General features: G+C 47.6%; 1 protein-coding gene across 10 annotated transcripts in view; it reads left to right on the forward strand.

Annotated features, from left to right (window-relative positions):
* acacb (acetyl-CoA carboxylase beta) overlaps positions 1-18,042 on the forward strand; it is a 172,334-nt gene that overhangs the window by 8,502 nt on the left and 145,790 nt on the right. For all 10 annotated transcript variants that reach the window (XR_010016266.1, XR_010016265.1, XR_010016267.1 and 7 more), the window contains exons 2-4: positions 13,066-13,198; positions 16,146-16,284; positions 16,422-16,531. Coding sequence is in view for 7 of the 10 variants with exons in the window: in XM_063034603.1 (XP_062890673.1) it covers positions 13,066-13,198; positions 16,146-16,284; positions 16,422-16,531 (382 nt within the window). In the remaining 3 variants the exon portion in view is untranslated. The remainder of the gene's footprint in view (positions 1-13,065; positions 13,199-16,145; positions 16,285-16,421; positions 16,532-18,042) is intronic.

Here is an 18,042-nt window from a genome sequence, read left to right on the forward strand (position 1 = left end):
TTGCTTCACCATTTTCAGCCGCAGCTTTAATTGACAATACTTAAACTCTGGAATGTTCTCTTCATACCACTTTCCTTGTTTTCACATGTTTCTTATTTAACAGATTTTCTTAAACCTTCTGTTGATGTCAGGTTTTTAACCATGCCTGCTCCTGGCCCATTGTATCTTCAGATGGGGCAGTCTTTGATAGAAGGCAAAATTTAGGGAGGAACAGAGCTCTATGCAAAGCAGTTTGGGATTTAATAATTCTAAATGTATGGCATTTAGAGTCATTTCAAAAATAGTAAACTTTACATAATTTAAAATTAAAACTTTGTAAATACTAAAGCACAACAGCATTTAGAAATAGTTAAGTTCAAAGTTCAAAGTAAATTTATTACCAAAGTACATAGATGCCGCCACATACAACCCTGAGATTCATTTTCCTGTGGGCATACTCAGCAAATCTATAGAATATTAAGTATAACAGGATCATTGAAAGTTCAACCAGAGTGCAGAAGTCAAAAAACTGTGCAAGTGCAAATATAAATACAAACGTTTGTAAATAGCAGTAAATAACAAGAACATGAGATAATGAGATAAAGAGTTCTTAAAGTAAGATCATTGGTTGTGGGAACATTTCAATGAAGGGGATAAAAGTGTAGCTAGCCTGATGGTTGTGGGGTAGAAACTTTCTTGAACCTGGTGGTCTGAGTCCTGAAGCTCTTGTACCTTCTACCTGATGGCCACAGCGAGTGGGTGGTGGGGATCTCTGATGATGGATACTGCTTTCCTATGACAGCATTTCATATGGATTTGCACAGTGGCTGGGAGGGCTTTACCCGTAATGTACTGGGCCAAATCCACTACCTTTTGTAGGATTTTCCTTCAAAGGCATTCGTATTTCCATACTAGACCGTGATGCACGACACTCTCCACTACACATCTATAGAAGTGTGTCAAAGTTTTAGATGTCATGTTGAATCTCTGCAGACTCCTGGGGCAGTAGAGCTGCTGCCATGCTTTCTTCACAATTGCACATATGCTGGCTCCAGGACAAGTCCTCTGAAATAGTAATACCCAGGAGTTTAAAGCTGCTGAATCCCTCCCCCTCTGATCCTCTGAAGAGGACTGGCTCATGGACCTCTGGTTTCCTTCTTCTGAAGTCTATAATCAGCTCCTTGGTCTTGCTGACATTGAGTGAGAGGTTGTTGTTATGACACCACTCAGCCAGATTGCCAATCTCCCCGCTGTACACTGAGTCATCACCATCTTTGATTCAGCCTGTGATAAAAATTGTGCTACACACATCAAAGTTGCTGGTGAACGCAGCAGGCCAGGCAGCATCTGTAGGAAGAGGTGCAGTCGACGTTTCAGGCTGAGACCCTTCGTCAGGACTAACTGAAGGAAGAGTGAGTAAGAGATTTGTAAGTGGGAGGGGGAGGGGGAGATGCAAAATGATAGAAGACAGGAGGGGGAGGGATGGAGCCAAGAGCTGGACAATTGATAGGCCATAGGGGATACGAGAGGATCATGGGACAGGAGGTCCGGGAAGAAAGATGGGGGGGGGGGACCCAGAGGATGGGCAAGAGGTATATTCAGAGGGACAGAGGGAGAAAAAGGAGAGTGAGAGAAAGAATGTGTGCATAAAATAAGTAACAGATGGGGTACGAGGGGGAGGTGGGGCCTTAGCGGAAGTTAGAGAAGTCGATGTTCATGCCATCAGGTTGGAGGCTACCCAGACGGAATATAAGGTGTTGTTCCTCCAACCTGAGTGTGGCTTCATCTTTACAGTAGAGGAGGCCGTGGATAGACATATCAGAATGGGAATGGGATGTGGAATTAAAATGTGTGGCCACTGGGAGATCCTGCTTTCTCTGGCGGACAGAGCGTAGATGTTCAGCAAAGCGGTCTCCCAGTCTGCGTCAGGTCTCGCCAATATATAAAAGGCCACATCGCGAGCACCGGACGCAGTATATCACCCCAGTCGACTCACAGGTGAAGTGATGCCTCACCTGGAAGGACTATTTGGGGCAGTCAGCAGAGGGGCGAGTCCAGACAGGTAACCCAGTTTCAACATATATATGGTTTACCACATTCACCACTCTTCTTTTTTTAAAAAGAGTCCCGTGGGGTGAAGTGACTGACAATATTTACAAGAAGTATATTTACAGGTTAAGTCTATCAGGCGGTCGAGTCCGTCGCTGTGACCTACGTAGCACCAGCGGTGATTGCACTGGCAATGGCTGTTGTGCTGGCTCCGGCCTGACTTCAGGTGCCAGCACGTTAGGCGTTGGTAATCCCTCGTGCATGTGCGTCACGCCTGGTATGGGAGTGTCGTGTGGTGTCTGTATAGGGTTTGGGGTGCACGGTGTCTCGTAGGTACATACATTGGTGGGTATGGGGTCAATAGTCACCACGGAGTGTTCAGGGTAGGGGCCCGGAGCTCCTGCGGGCGCCAGGTCGCGGATGGAGACCATGTCCTCCCACCCATCAGGTAAAACCACGTAGGCATTCTGGGGGTTCGCATGAAGTAAGTGAACCCTCTCGACCACCGGGGAGGATTTATTGCTCCTCGCATGTTTCCGGAGCAGCACTGGCCCCGGGGACATCAGCCAAGTTGGTAGGGTGGTTTCAGTGGTCGACTTTCTGGGAAATGAAAAGAGTCGCTCATGAGGGGTGGCATTGGTGGCTGTGCATAACAGGGAGCGGATGGAGTGGAGTGCCTCGGGAAGGACCTCCTGCCAGCAGGAGACCGGCAGTCCCTTTGACCTGAGGGCTAAGAGTGTGGCTTTCCACACCGTGCCATTCTCCTTCTCTACCTGTCCATTCCCCCGGGGATTATAGCTCGTGGTCCTACTGGATGCAATTCCCCTAGCCAGCAGGTATTGGCGCAGCTCGTCACTCATAAACGAGGACCCTCTGTCACTGTGGATATAGCATGGCTATCCGAACAGAGTGAAGAGCTTGCGCAGGGCTTTTATAACTGACGTGGTAGTGGTATCGGGGCAGGGGATGGCGAAGGGGAACCGCGAGTACTCGTCAATAACGCTAAGAAAGTACACATTGCGGTCGGTGGAGGGAAGGGGGCCCTTAAAGTCAACACTCAGTCGCTCAAAGGGGCGGGTGGCCTTGATGAGTGGTGCCTTTTCGGGTCGGTAGAAGTGCGGTTTGCACTCTGCGCAGATTTGGCAGTCCCTGGTCATTGTCCTGATCTCCTCAAGGGAGTAAGGCAGGTTCCGGGCTTTCACGAAGTGGAAAAGCAGGGTGACCCCCGGGTGGCAAAGATCTACACGTAGGGCATATAGCCGGTCAATCTGCGCACTGGCGCACGTTCCCCGGGTAGGGCATCGGAGGGTTTGTTGAGCTTCCCAGGCCTGTACATGATGTCATAGTTGTAGGTGGAGAGTTCGAGTCTCCACCTCAGAATTTTATTATTTCTGATTTTGCCCCGCTGCTGATTATTAAACACGAATGCGACTGAGCGCTGGTCAGTCAGCAGGATGAACCTTTTGCCGTCGAGATAGTGCCTCCAGTGCCTTATAGCTTCCACTATGGCTTGGGCCTCTTTCTCCACCATGGAGTGCCGAATTTCAGGGCCTTGAAGGGTACGGGAGAAGAACCGGTCTTCCCGCCTGGTTGAGGGCAGCAGCCAGCGCAAAGTCGGAGGCGTCACTCTCTACTTGGAAGGGAATGGCCTCATCCACCGCATGCATTACTGCTTTGGCAAAGTCCCCTTTAATGCAGCTGAAGGCCGCACGGGCCTTGGCTGAGAGGGGGAATGTGGTGGACTTGACCAGGGGGTGAGCCTTGTCTGCATAGTTAGAGATCCCTTGGACGTAATATGAAAAGAAGCCCAGGTGTTGGGAAGAGGGAGTTCCAACAGGGGGTGGATACGGTCGGGGTCAGGGCCAATGACTCTGTTCTCCACGATACACCCAAGGATAGCAAGTCGGGTGGTTCCAAACACACACTTGTCCTTGTTATAGGTGAGATTGAAGGCTTTGGCCGCTTGGAGAAATCTTTGGAGGTTGTTGTCGTAATCCTGCCGGTCGTGACCGCAGATGGTGATGTTATCCAGATATGGGAACATGGCCTTCAGTTGGCACTGGTCCACCATCCGGTCCATTTCCCTCTGGAAGACAGATACACCATTCGTAACACCGAAGGGGACGCGCAGGAATTGATAAAGCCTGCCGTCCGCCTCGAAGGCAGTGTAAGGGCGGTCCTCCCGGCGGATGGGGAGCTGATGGTAAGCAGATTTTAGGTCTATGGTGAGTACACCTTGTACTGTGCTATCTGATTGACCATATCCGCGATGCGGGGTAGAGGGTACGCGTCGAGCTGCGTGAACCTATTGATGGTCTGGCTATAGTCCACGACCATCGTATTCTTCTCCCCGTTCCGAACAACGACCACCTGCGCCCTCCAAGGACTTGTGCTTGCCTCAATGACCCCCTCCCTGAGCAGCCGCTGCACCTCCGACTTAATGAAAGCTCTGTCCCCCGTGCTGTACCTCCTGCTTTTAGTTGCTACAGGTTTACAGTCGGGGGTCAGGTTGGCGAACAGCGGTGGGGGAGGGATCCTGAGGGTGGAGAGGCCGCAGGTGGTGTCAGTAGTGCAGCGGTTGGCATGGTGTTGGGTGGGATGTGCGGGTCCGTGTGTGTGTGTGGTCAGTAGCGGGGTATGTGAGGTATCCCTACAAAACTGAGGATTTACGACAGTGATTGGTGGGAGGGGCCCATCATACTTCATTGTCACGCTTTTCAGGTGGCTCTGGAAGTTGAGCCCCAATAACACAGGGTCACACAGTTGAGGCATGAGCAGTAACGTAAAGTCTCGATATTCTGTGCCCTGCACCACTAGCGTCGTTACACAACCCCCTCCCTCCGGATGTCTGTTGTATGCGACCCGGCAGCCATGGCGACCCTCTGACTTACCAGCCATATCGCGAGTCCGCAATGCTGCACCGCGTCCGGGTGGATAAAACTCTCCGTGCTGCCCATGTCAAACAGGCAGCTTTTCCTGCGCCCTTCCACCAGAATGTCCATCATTGACCTTGCGAGCTGGTGGGAAGCGCTTTGGTCGAGGGTCACAGAAGCCTGGGTTGAGTCGCCGTCTTGGTCCGGCGCGGTGGGGTGCCCCGTGAGCACCCGTTGGTCGTAGGCGGTGGGAGGTGGTGCTGACCAAGATGGCGGCCCCCATGTCTCGCACGTGGTGGCGGCGTGCAGGGAAGATGGTGACCCCCATGTTTCGCACACGGCGCTGCTCGATCCCGCTCACGGTTTGGACTCACAGACCTTGGTGAAGTGGCCCTTCTTTCCGCAGCTGGAGCAGGTAGCTTGTCGGGCCGTGCAGCGTTTCCGGGGGTGCTTCTCCAGTCCGCAGAAGTAGCACTTCGCGGACTCGCGACTGGCAGCAGCCCAGGTCGATTCACCGGCGGGTTGCGGGGTCTGCGGCGCCCACGAGGCCATTGGGGGATCGCGTCCCTGGAGAGCTTCAGAGTTATGCAGAGCGGCCTCCAGCGTATCGGCTAGCTCGATTGCCGAACGTAAGGTAAGGTCAGCTTCTTCCAGCAGCCGCTGGCGCACGTACACTGACCTGGTCCCCGTAACGAAGGCGTCTCTCACTAGGAGTTCTGCATGCTGCGCCGCCGTCAGCTCCTGGCAATTGCAGGCTCGCACGAGCGTCTGTAGGGCCCGGACAAACTCAGCACTCGATTCCCCGGGGCGTTGTTGCCGTGTCACTAAGCGATGTCGCACGTAGACGCTGTTTATCGGCCGCAGGTATTGTCTTTTCAGTGCGTTCATCGTGCCGTCGTAGCTCAGCTGGTCTCTGATCAGCGAATAGACCCGTGGACTGACCCTGGAGAGTAGAACTCTGCGCTTCACTACGGGGTCGGTCGCTTTAATCTCCTCTAGATACGCTTTGAAGCAGGCCAGACAGAGTTCGAAAGCGTTTCCAGCTTCAGGCGTTTGCGGATTTAGGTCTAACTTGTCGGGTCTCAGAGGGTGTTCCATGCTTTAAAATGTACAGCAAATAAAATTGAAGCACCTTCAATAACTCCAAAAGACTGAAGTTGGGTAAAATACGGAAAGGCTTTTATCCGCTGTACAATACGACCTCCATGCTGAGTGTTTGCCCCTGGACTGAGGGTGAAGGGCAAGGCGAAAGCATATTCTGTGGGAGGAGCCACAGGGGCAGTCAGCAGAGGGGCGTGTCCAGACAGTTAACCCAGTTACAACATACATATGGTTTACCATACATCCTCTGGGTTTTTCACCCCCACTCCCCCTTTCTTTCTCCCTAGGCCTCCCGTCCCATGATCCTCTCCCTTCTCCAGCCTCGTATCCCTTTTGCCAATCAACTTTCCAGCTCTCAGCTCCATCCCTCCCCCTCCTGTCTTCTCCTATCATTTCGGATCTCCCCCTCCCCCTCCCACTTACAAAACTCTTGCTGTCTCTTCTTTCAGTTAGTCCTGACGAAGGGTCTCGGCCCGAAAAGTCAACTGTACCTCTTCCTATAGATGCTGCCTGGTCTGCTGCGTTCACCAGCACTTTCTGTGTGCATTGCTTGAATTTCCAGCACCTGCAGAATTCCTTGTGTTTACTGCAAGATGATTTGTTTTAGTAGTCACTTTAATGGTTCAATTCCCCTCAGTTTTGTTACTGTGGTGATTATTCTGAGATACTAAAAAGAACTTTAATATTAATCTTGCAGTTAAGAAAGCTTTTGGCACATTGACCTTCATAAATTAAATTATTGAGTACAGGAGACGGGATGTTATGTTGAAGTTGCATAAGACGTTGGCGAGGCCTAATTTGGAGTAATGTCTGCAGTTTTGGTTACCTATCTACAAGAAAGATGTAAATAAGGTTTAAAAAGTACAGAGGTTGTCAGGACTGGAGGACCTGAGTTATCAGGGAAAATTTAATAGGTTAGGGGACTTCATTCATTGGAACCTAGAAGACTGAGGGGAGATTTGATAGAGATATATAAAATTATGAGGGATATATGCAGGCAGGCTTTTCCCACTGTGGTTGGATAGGACTACAACTAGAGGTCATGGGTTAAGAGTGAAAGATGAACTGCTTAAGGGGAACATGAGGGGAAAATTCTTCACTTAGGGGGTCGTGAGTATGTGGAACACAGAAGTGGTGCAGGCGAGCTCAATTTCAATGTATAGGAGAAGTTTGGATAGGTACATGGATGGCAGGGGTATGAAGGGTTATGGTCCCAGTACAGGTCAATGGGACCAGGCAGTTTAAATGGTTTGGCATGGATTAAATGGGCCAAAGGGCATGTTTATCTGCTGCACTTTTCTATGATTCTAAGATACCTTGTTGCAGTTCTGCACATAGGGTTTATTGGAATGATGTAATCTTTTTGGGGAGCATTAGGTTGGCATAGGTGCTCTCATATAAAGATGATATTTAATTGAGCACCGTGCCAAGGACCAAAACTAAGATTAAAGAGAAATTCCTCATGAAGTTTCACTTATTCCAAATCTGAGAAAAAAAAGTGTTATTTTCAAAAGCCAATGAATACAAGATAATGAACTATATGCTGAAAAAATTGATAACACATTTAACACAGAGGGGAGAGGACTCTGGATTTGATGTACCCTAACGTTAAGGATGCATACAGCTCCTCTCCTCTTCCCCCACTGGGAAGTCAGATCACAACCTGGTGCATCTAAAACCCTGCTACGTGCCTCTGGTGAAGAGTAAACCTGCAACCTCGAGGACAGTGAGGAAATGGTCGGAGGAGGCTTATGAAACGCTCCAGGGTTGTTTTGAGGTGACAGACTGGCAGGCACTCTGTGAGCCACATGGAGAGGATATTGATGGGCTCACAGAGTGCATCACTGATTACATCAACTTCTGTGTGGACTGCAATGTTCCGACAAGAACTGTCTTTTGTTATTCAAATAACAAGCCATGGGTGACAAAGGACATTAAGGACATCCTGAACGCTGAAAAGAAGGCATTTAGAGATGGAAATAGGGAGGAGCTGAGGGCAATACAGAGGGACCTGAAAGCCAGGATCAGGGAGGCTAAAGACAGGTATAGGAGGAAGCTTGAGTGGAAACTCCAGCAGAACAACATGAGAGAGGTCTGGAGTGGGATGAGGACCATCACTGGGTTCCGGCAAACTAGCAACAGAGGAGCTGAGGGCAGTGTGGACAGGGCCAATGAACTTAACCTGTTCTTTAACAGAATTGACATTGTGGCCCCTGCCCATCCCCCACATGAGCCATCTGTTGTCGGCCCCCAACCAACACATATTCCACTCTCCCCTCCTACCCCTCCTCACAGTCCCCCACCCTGCTCTCATGACTATACCCCTTCCCCACACGAAACCACCACAGTGGGCTTCACGGCTGAACAGGTGAGAAGACAGCTGAAACGTCTCAACCCAAGCAAGGCTGCAGGACCGGATGGTGTCAGTGCCAGGGTGCTCAAAGCCTGTGCCCCTCAGCTATGTGGAGTACTTCGCCATGTATTCAACCTGAGTCTGAGGCTCCAGAGGGGTCCTGTACTGTGGAAGACGTCCTGCCTCGTCCCTGTGCCGAAGACGCCGCACCCCAGCGGCCTCAATGACTACAGACTGGTGGCATTGACCTCCCACATCATGAAGACCCTGGAGAGACTTGTTCTGGAGCTGCTCCGGCCTATGGTCAAGCCACACTTAGATCCCCTCCAGTTTGCCTACCAGCCCCGACTAGGAGTTGAGGATGCCATTGTCTACCTGCTGAACCGTGTCTACGCCCACCTGGACAAGCTAGCGAGCACTGTGAGGGTCATGTTTTTTGACTTCTCCAGTGCGTTCAACACCATCTGCCCTGCTCTGCTGGGGGAGAAGCTGACAGCGATGCAGGTGGATGCTTTCCTGGTGTCATGGATTCTTGATTACCTGACTGGCAGACCACAGTACGTGTGCTTGCAACACTGTGTGTCCGACAGAGTGATCAGCAGCACTGGGGCTCCACAGGGGACTGTCTTGTCTCCCTTTCTCTTCACCATTTACACCTCGGACTTCAACTACTGCACAGAGTCTTGTCATCTTCAGAAGTTTTGGGATGACTCTGCCACAGTTGGATGCACAAGCAAGGGAGATGAAGCTGAGTACAGGGCTACAGTAGGAAACTTTATCACATGGTGTGAGCAGAATTATCTGCCGCTTAATGTGAAAAAGACTAAGGAGCTGGTGGTAGACCTGAGGAGAGCTAAGGTACCGGTGACCCCTGTTTCATTATCCTGTTGTAGAAGCCATCCTCTTCTCATCTTCGGCTTTTTTACAGACGGTGTGATGTTTTCTTCCAGAATTTGCTGGAATTTAATTGAATTCATTCTTCCCTCTTCCAGTAAGTGTTCCCCGTGCCACTGGCTGCAACACAAGCCCAAAGCATGATCGATCCACCCCCGTGCTTAACAGTTGGAGAGGGGTGCTTTTCATGAAATTCTGCACCCTTTTTTCTCCAAACATATCTTTGCTCATTGCGGCCAAAAAGTTCTATTTTAACTTCATCAGTCCGCAGGACTTGTTTCCAAAATGCATCAGGCTTGTTTAGATGTTCCTCTGAACCTTTTGAATAGAACCTTTTGGCTGCATGCCAGAGGTCTGTGAATGTCAGGGAGCAAGAGTGAGTTCCATTGCTATTACAAAGCAAAAAGTGCTAGGCAAACTCAAAGGTCTTAAGGTGGATCAGTCATCTGGACCAGATGGATTACATCACAGAGTCTTGAGAGAGGCTGCTGAAGAGATAGCAGATGCATTGGTCATGATCTTTCAAGAATCATTTGATTCTGGCATGGTTTTGGAGGACTAGAAGATTGCAAATGTCACTCCACTCCTTAAGAAGGGAGAAAGGCAAAGAAAGGAAATTATAGGCCAGTTAGCCTAACTCATTGGCTGGTGGGAAAGTGTTGGAGTCCACTATTAAGGATGAGGTTTCGAGGTACTTGGAGACTAATGATAAAATAAGTCAAAACCAGCATTGTTTCAGTAAAGGGAAATCTTGCCTGACAAATCTGTTAGAGTTCTTTGAAGAAGTAACAAGCAGGGTGGACAAAGGAGAGACAGTGAATGTCATTTACTTGGATTTTCAGATGTTTGATAAGGTGCCACACATGAGGTTGCTTAACAAGATAAAATCCTTTGGCTTTACAGGAAAGGTACTGGCATGGATAGAGGAATAGCTGACAGATCGGAGGCAGTGAATGGGAATAAAGGGGAGCCTTTTCTGGTTGGCCGCAAATAACTAGTGGTGTTCCCCAGGGATCAGTATTGGGACCACTGCTTTTCACATTGTTTGGCAATGATTTGGATAATGGAATTGATGGCTTTTCGCTAAAGTTTGGGAAGATAGGTGGAGGGGTGGGTAGTGCTGAGGAAGCAATGTGATTGCAGCAGGACTGAAACAAATTGGAAGAATGGGCAAAAAAGTGGCAGATAGAATGCTGAGTTGGAAAATGTATGATTATGCATTTCGCTAATAGGAACAATGGTGCAAACTATTATCTAAATGAGGAGAATGTTCAAATATCAAATGTGCAGAGGGACTTAGGAGTCCTCGTGCAAGACTCCCAGAAGGTTAATTTACAGGTTGAGTAAAGAAGGCAAATACAATGTCGGTACGTATTTCAGTGGAACGGAATATCAAAATGAGGAGATAATGCTGAGGATTTAGCAGATACTAGTCAGACTGCAATTGGAGTATTGTCTACAGTTTTGGGCCCCATCTCTGAGAAGGGATGTGTTGTCATTGGAGAGAGTCCAGAGGAGGTTCATAAGGATGATTCTGGGAATGAAGGAATTAACTTATGAGAAGCACATGAGAGACCTGTACTCACTGGAATTTAGCCTACTGGATGTTGAAAGACTAGATAAGGTGAATGTGGAGAGATTGTTTCCTCTGGTGGGGGGTATCCAGAACTTAAGGGCACAGCCTCAAAATTGAGGAGCAACCTTTTAGAATGCAGGAAAGGAGGAAATTTTTTAGCCAGAGAGTGGAATGCTCTGCCTCAGACTGTGTGGAGGCCAAGTCCTTGGGCATATTTAAGGCGAAAGTTGATCATTTCCTGATTGGTCAGGGCATCAAAGGATATGGTGAGAAAGTAGGTATATGGGGTTGAGTGAGATCTGGAATCAGCCATGATGGAATGGCCTAATTTTGCTCCTTATGGTCCCATGGTCTTATGGTCTAATGTTAAATTGCCCTTCTAGAAATTTCTGAAGCCATAATTTACAAAATATAAACTTAGTTTAACGATTTTCCTGTAATACAAATGTTGAAATATTGAGAACCACTGCAACTGAAATCATGACAAATTAATGTCTCACTGCACGTTATTTATCTTTGAGTTATGTAGCACAGAAAGTATGAATTGGAGAAGATATTCTCAAACCAGCGGACTATAAGCCAGTCCACATCGGAGGATCAGAGTTGGAGAGGGTCGGTAACTTTAAATTATTTCGGAGGACCTGTCCTGGGCCCAGAACATTAGTGCAATTACGAAGAAAGCACAACAGCACCTCTTCTTCCTTAGAAGTGTGCAAAGATTCAACATGACATCTAATGTCATGACGAACTTCTATAGATGTGTAGTGGAGAGTATATTGACTGACTGCTTCACAGCCTGGTATGAAAACACCAGTGCCTTTGAATGGAAAATCCTACAACAAGTAATGGATACAGCCCAGTCCATCACAGGTAAAGCCCTCCCCACCACTGGGCACATCTACACAAAATCAGGGACCCCCACCACCCAGGACATGCCCTCTTCTCGCTGCTGTCATCAGGAAGAAGGTACAGGAGCCTCAGGACTCACACCACCAGGTTCAGGAACAGTTATTACCCCTCAACCATCAGGAAGAAGGTACAGGAGCCTCAGGACTCACACCACCAGGTTCAGGAACAGTTATTACCCCTCAACCATCAGGAAGGAGGTACAGGAGCCTCAGGACTCTCACCACCAGGTTCAGGAACAGTTATCACCCCTCAACCATCAGGAAGGAGGTACGGGAGCCTCAGGACTCTCACCACCAGGTTCAGGAACAGTTATCACCCCTCAACCATCAGGAAGAAGGTACAGGAGCCTCAGGACTCACACCACCAGGTTCAGGAATAGTTATTACCCCTCAACCATCAGGAAGGAGGTACAGGAGCCTCAGGACTCACACTACCAGGTTCAGGAACAGTTATTACCCCTCAACCATCAGGAAGGAGGTACGGGAGCCTCAGGACTCTCACCACCAGGTTCAGGAACAGTTATTACCCCTCAACCATCAGGAAGGAGGTACGGGAGCCTCAGGACTCTCACCACCAGGTTCAGGAACAGTTATCACCCCTCAACCATCAGGAAGAAGGTACGGGAGCCTCAGGACTCACACCACCAGGTTCAGGAACAGTTATTACCCCACAACCATCAGGCTTTTGAGCCAAAGGGGATGCTTCACTCAACTTGATTGTCTCCATTTTTGAAATGTTCCCACAGCCAATGGACTCACTTTCAAGGACTCTTTGCCTCATGTCCTTGATATTTATTGCTTATTTATTTATTGTTATTATTTCTTTCTTTCTGTATTTGCACAGTTTGTTGTCTGCACACTGGTTAGTGTGGTGTTTCATTGACTCTATTATGGATATACTGAGTACGTCCGCAAAAAAATGATTCTCAGGGGTTGTGTGTAGTGACATACAGTATATGTACGTTGATGTAGTTAGAACTTTGAGATTCTGGTGCCAATGCGGGCATGGTCTTGTTCAAAGCTTCTTACACTGTGAGTTTTCTCTTTCACACTTTATATTTTGGTTTGTTAGATTTTCCACAGGAAATTTATTTATTTGTTTGAAGCTATCCATCAGGTTTCTGACTGATGTTTATTCCAATAAACTCCAATATACTTTTAATATACAAGAGTCATTGAATAGAATCCAAAATTTCTGCTGGGACCTGGTGGGAGGTGAGGGTTTGCAGAGCACAGGCATACCCACAAATGGTCTAATGGTGATTAATGATGAGGAGAGTGATAACACTTCTAATGACTACATCTTAGATGCAGGCTTTTTGTTTGTTCTAGGCCCAGTATGTCAGGCTTGCATCTAACAAAGAAGGGCAGGGAGGAGCAAAGGCTGGATCTTCATCGGGATTTCACTGTGGCCTCTCCTGCCGAGTTTGTCACCCGGTTTGGAGGGAATCGAGTTATTGAAAAGGTACGAATTGTATCAGGTTTGTGAAACTGAATTGACTGGTCATGCGGGAAAGTGGGTTAGATAGGAGTCCACATTAACTGGAATTAGATGGATTTCTCTCCAAAACATCCAGGCAAGGATTGAAGGATATATCTTTAATTTCATTCAACCATAAAGGAATGTATTTATAAAGAGAAAATTTCAACAAGGAAGAGGGAAGAAACATGAGGAAATAAGAAAAACAGTAACAAAAGAATAATATTCCATCCATTGAGTCGAGCTTTCAATTCATTCATGTACATACAACTAGTTGCTGCTTTCGACCTGCCCACATTATCCGCTTTAGCAGGCGTTCAGATTAATGGGTTGAAAATATCCATGCCCCATCCCAACTTCTTAGTTTGAAAATTTTCACTCATATTCCCTGATATATGAGCCATCTTCAATATCAATGTCAGTCAATTCATTTGGTAAATGCAACTTAATCCCTTTAATTTTATTTTCATTTTTAGCAACACAGCACAGAGTAGGCCTTTTCATTCCCTTCGAACCACACTGCCCCAACAACCCCCAACAACACTGATTAACCTTAACCCTTTTCATTCCCTTTGAACCACACTACCCCAACAACCCCCAACAACACTGATTAACCTTAACCCTTTTCATTCCCTTCGAACCACACTACCCCAACAACCCCCAACAACACTGATTAACCTTAACCCTTTTCATTCCCTTTGAACCACACTGCCCCAACAACCCCCAACAACACTGATTAACCTTAACCCTTTTCATTCCCTTTGAACCACACTACCCCAACAAAACTGATTAACCTTAACCCTTTTCATTCCCTTTGAACCACACTACCCCAACAAAACTGATTAACCTTAACCCTTTTCATTCCCTTCGAACCACACTGCCCCAACAACCCCCAACAACACTGATTAACCTTAACCCTTTTCATTCCCTTTGAACCACACTGCCCCAACAACCCCCAACAAAACTGATTAACCTTAACCCTTTTCATTCCCTTCGAACCACACTACCCCAACAAAACTGATTAACCTTAACCCTTTTCATTCCCTTCGAACCACACTGCCCCAACAACCCCCAACAAAACTGATTAACCTTAACCCTTTTCATTCCCTTCGAACCACACTGCCCCAACAACCCCCAACAAAACTGATTAACCTTAACCCTTTTCATTCCCTTCGAACCACACTGCCCCAACAACCCCCAACAAAACTGATTAACCTTAACCCTTTTCATTCCCTTCGAACCACACTGCCCCAACAACCCCCAACAACACTGATTAACCTTAACCCTTTTCATTCCCTTCGAACCACACTGCCCCAACAACCCCCAACAAAACTGATTAACCTTAACCCTTTTCATTCCCTTCGAACCACACTGCCCCAACAACCCCCAACAAAACTGATTAACCTTAACCCTTTTCATTCCCTTTGAACCACACTGCCCCAACAACCCCAACAAAACTGATTAACCTTAACCCTTTTCATTCCCTTCGAACCACTCTGCCCCAACAACCCCCAACAACACTGATTAACCTTAACCCTTTTCATTCCCTTCGAACCACACTGCCCCAACAACCCCCAACAACACTGATTAACCTTAACCCTTTTCATTCCCTTTGAACCACACCGCCCCATTAACCCCCAACAACACTGATTAACCTTAACCCTTTTCATTCCCTTCGAACCACACTGCCCCAACAACCCCCAACAACACTGATTAACCTTAACCCTTTTCATTCCTTTCGAACCACACTGCCCCAGCAACCCCCAACAAAACTGATTAACCTTAACCCTTTTCATTCCCTTTGAACCACACTGCCCCAACAACCCCCAACAAAACTGATTAACCTTAACCCTTTTCATTCCCTTCAAACCACACTGCCCCAACAACCCCCAACAAAACTGATTAACTTTAACCCTTTTCATTCTCTTCGAACCACACTGCCCCAGCAACCCCCAACAAAACTGATTAACCTTAACCCTAAACTCACCATAGGACAATTTACCATGACCAATTTAACCTACCAACTGCTACATCTTTGGACTGAAACCTAACGGCCAGGGGAAAACCCACGCATTCCACGGGGAGGGTGTACAGAGACTCCATAAGACCATAAGGCATAGGAGCAGAATTAGGCTATTCAGCCCATCAAATCTGTTCCACCATTTCATCATGGCTGATCCCAGATCCCACTCAACCTCATACAACTGCTTTCTCACCATATCCTTTGATGCCCTGACTGATCATGAAACAATCAACTTCTGCCTTAAATATACCCATGGGCTTGGCCTCCAGCGCAGTCTATGGCAGAGCATTCCACAGATTCACTACTCTCTGGCTAAAAATATCCCTCCTTACCACTGTTCTGAAAGGATGCCCCTCAATTTTGAGGCTGTGCGCTCTAGTTTGTGGATACCTCCACCACAGGAAACATCCTCTCCACATCCATCCTATATAGTCCCTTCAACATTCGATAGGTTTCAATGACTCCTTACAGAATGGCACCAGAATTGAACTCTGAACTCTGGAATACCCTGAGCTGTAATAGTGTCACGCTAACTGCTACACCAGGTCAATTTCATTTACTTTTCCAGCATCCCCACAACTATGAAAATATAAACATCACAGCATCAGAAAATTAAGTTACTTCAGCTTGTCTGTTCAAAAGAGAGCACAGAAATGCCACATGACAGGAGATGAATCAAAGTTGTCATAAATCCTGTTGTCCAACATTCAGAACTCCTTAGCAATCTCTAGACATTCTCCTCTTTTATATTAAGAAATAATTTTCAGTATGGAAGGTCATCAGGAGAAGAAATCATCTCCTAGCTCAAGGCTGCTAACATCACCTGTAAATCATATAACTTCCAAGTTAGTTGAAAGTAACAATTCCACATTTTGAAGAGCGTTTGACTGTAATATTATTCTTTGCCAGGTTCTAATTGCCAACAATGGTATTGCAGCTGTCAAATGTATGCGGTCCATCCGTAGATGGTCCTATGAAATGTTTCGGAATGAGAAAGCTATTCGGTTTGTAGTTATGGTGACTCCCGAAGATCTGAAGGCCAATGCAGGTAAGCAACGTGTAAGATCCTCTGTGGCAAATTTGTAATTTGTGTTCTTCAATTAAATCTGTCACTACAACACTCTTTTGTTTTTAAGACATCTTCAGATCATAAGTCTTTATTGCTGTGTGATTGTGTCCATTTAGAATACATCAAAATGGCGGATCACTATGTTCCAGTCACCGGAGGACCCAACAACAACAATTATGCAAATGTGGAATTGATTGTGGACATTGCAAAAAGAATCCCAGTACAGGTAAATTATACTGTTGCAAAAAGTGTAAGACTGGGATTAATCATGAAAATGGACTTACAATTTTTGGAATATGAATGATTATTCATTATTTTAATTTTTGATTTTTTTTTATTTCTTTATTTTCCATGCTCATACTTCCTCCATTACAGATAATTAATGAACTGTTCATGTTTTCCAAAAGGAAAAATGCATGTAAATGTTCCCAGTCTATGTTAAAGCTTTCTTCATTATTACTTCAATATTGCAATGCACAAGTACGGATTTGTCACAGGGCGGTGGCTGGGAACGGACCCAAGTGCAAGACACAGACACTGAAGTACTAGGGACAGGACTAGGATACAGAGTGAGAGCAAGGACATGGACATGAAAACTGGGAACCCGGAACAGGACTGGACAAGAGAGATAGGAACCCGAGCTTGGACTCTGAGCCAGAGACTGGACAAGGACCTAGTACCTGGGTCTTGCCTCTGGCTCGGACCCCAGAACTAGGCAAGGACGAGGCTTGGCTGGCAGGCAGGACGAGGCTGGAGTCTTAAGGCTTGAGGCTAGAGGCAAGGCTTGGCAGGAGGCTGGAGTCTTAAGGCTTGAGGCTAGAGGTGAGGCTCGGCAGGAGGCAGGAGGCTGGGGTCTTCAGGCTTCAGGCTAGAGGCTAGAGATGAGGCTTGGTGGGAGGAAGGAGGCTAGGATCTTCAGGTTTGAGGCTAGAGGCTAGAGACTTGAGGCGAGGCTTGGCAGGAGGCAGGAGGCTGGAGTCTTCAGGCTTGAGGCTAGGCAGGAGGCTGGAGTCTTCAGCCTTGAGGCTAGGTAGGAGGCTGGAGTCTTCAGGCTTGAGGCTAGAGACTTGAGGCGAGGCTTGGCAGGAGGCTGGAGGCAGGAGACTTGAGGCGAGGCTGGAGGCAGGAGACTTGAGGCGAGGCGAGGCTGGAGGCAGGAGGCAGGAGGCAGGAGACTGGAAGCTCCTCCTGGGCAGGGCATGGTACTTCTGGGCAGGGCGCGGATCTCCACCCGACAGAGGCAAGGGACAGGAAGGGACAGAACCAACCGTAGGTAATGGCAAGGCGGCCTGGCTTACCCGACAGAGGTAAGGGTCAGGAAGGAAGCTAGGTGCGGGGTGGCTCCAGGACAAGACAACAAGACAAGGCAGGGCTTCAGGCATTGCAAGGTGAAACAAGAACTTCAGGAGAGGCGAGAGTTACTGGCAAGGCTTCAGGTGAGGAAACAGAAGGCAGAGGAAGGGATACAAGGAGTAAGGACAAGAACAATCCAGCAGCCACATCCTGGTCTCTGGAGGTATTTATGCAGCCAGCCCCAACGAGCATCAGCTGCCTCAATTAGAGCTCAACAAGAACAGAAACAGGGGAGATAGGAAAACCTGGAGCAAGGGTCGATGGACCAGACCGTGAACCGGAATACGGACTTCACGGACCAGACCATGACAGGATTTGATGAATTTGATAATGAAACAGAATTGCCCCAGTTTCATTAATCAAAGGTGCTCCTACCATTTAAGA

The sequence above is a fragment of the Mobula hypostoma genome, chromosome 27, assembly GCF_963921235.1.
Source record: "Mobula hypostoma chromosome 27, sMobHyp1.1, whole genome shotgun sequence".
NCBI classification, from domain to species: Eukaryota; Metazoa; Chordata; class Chondrichthyes; order Myliobatiformes; family Myliobatidae; genus Mobula; species Mobula hypostoma.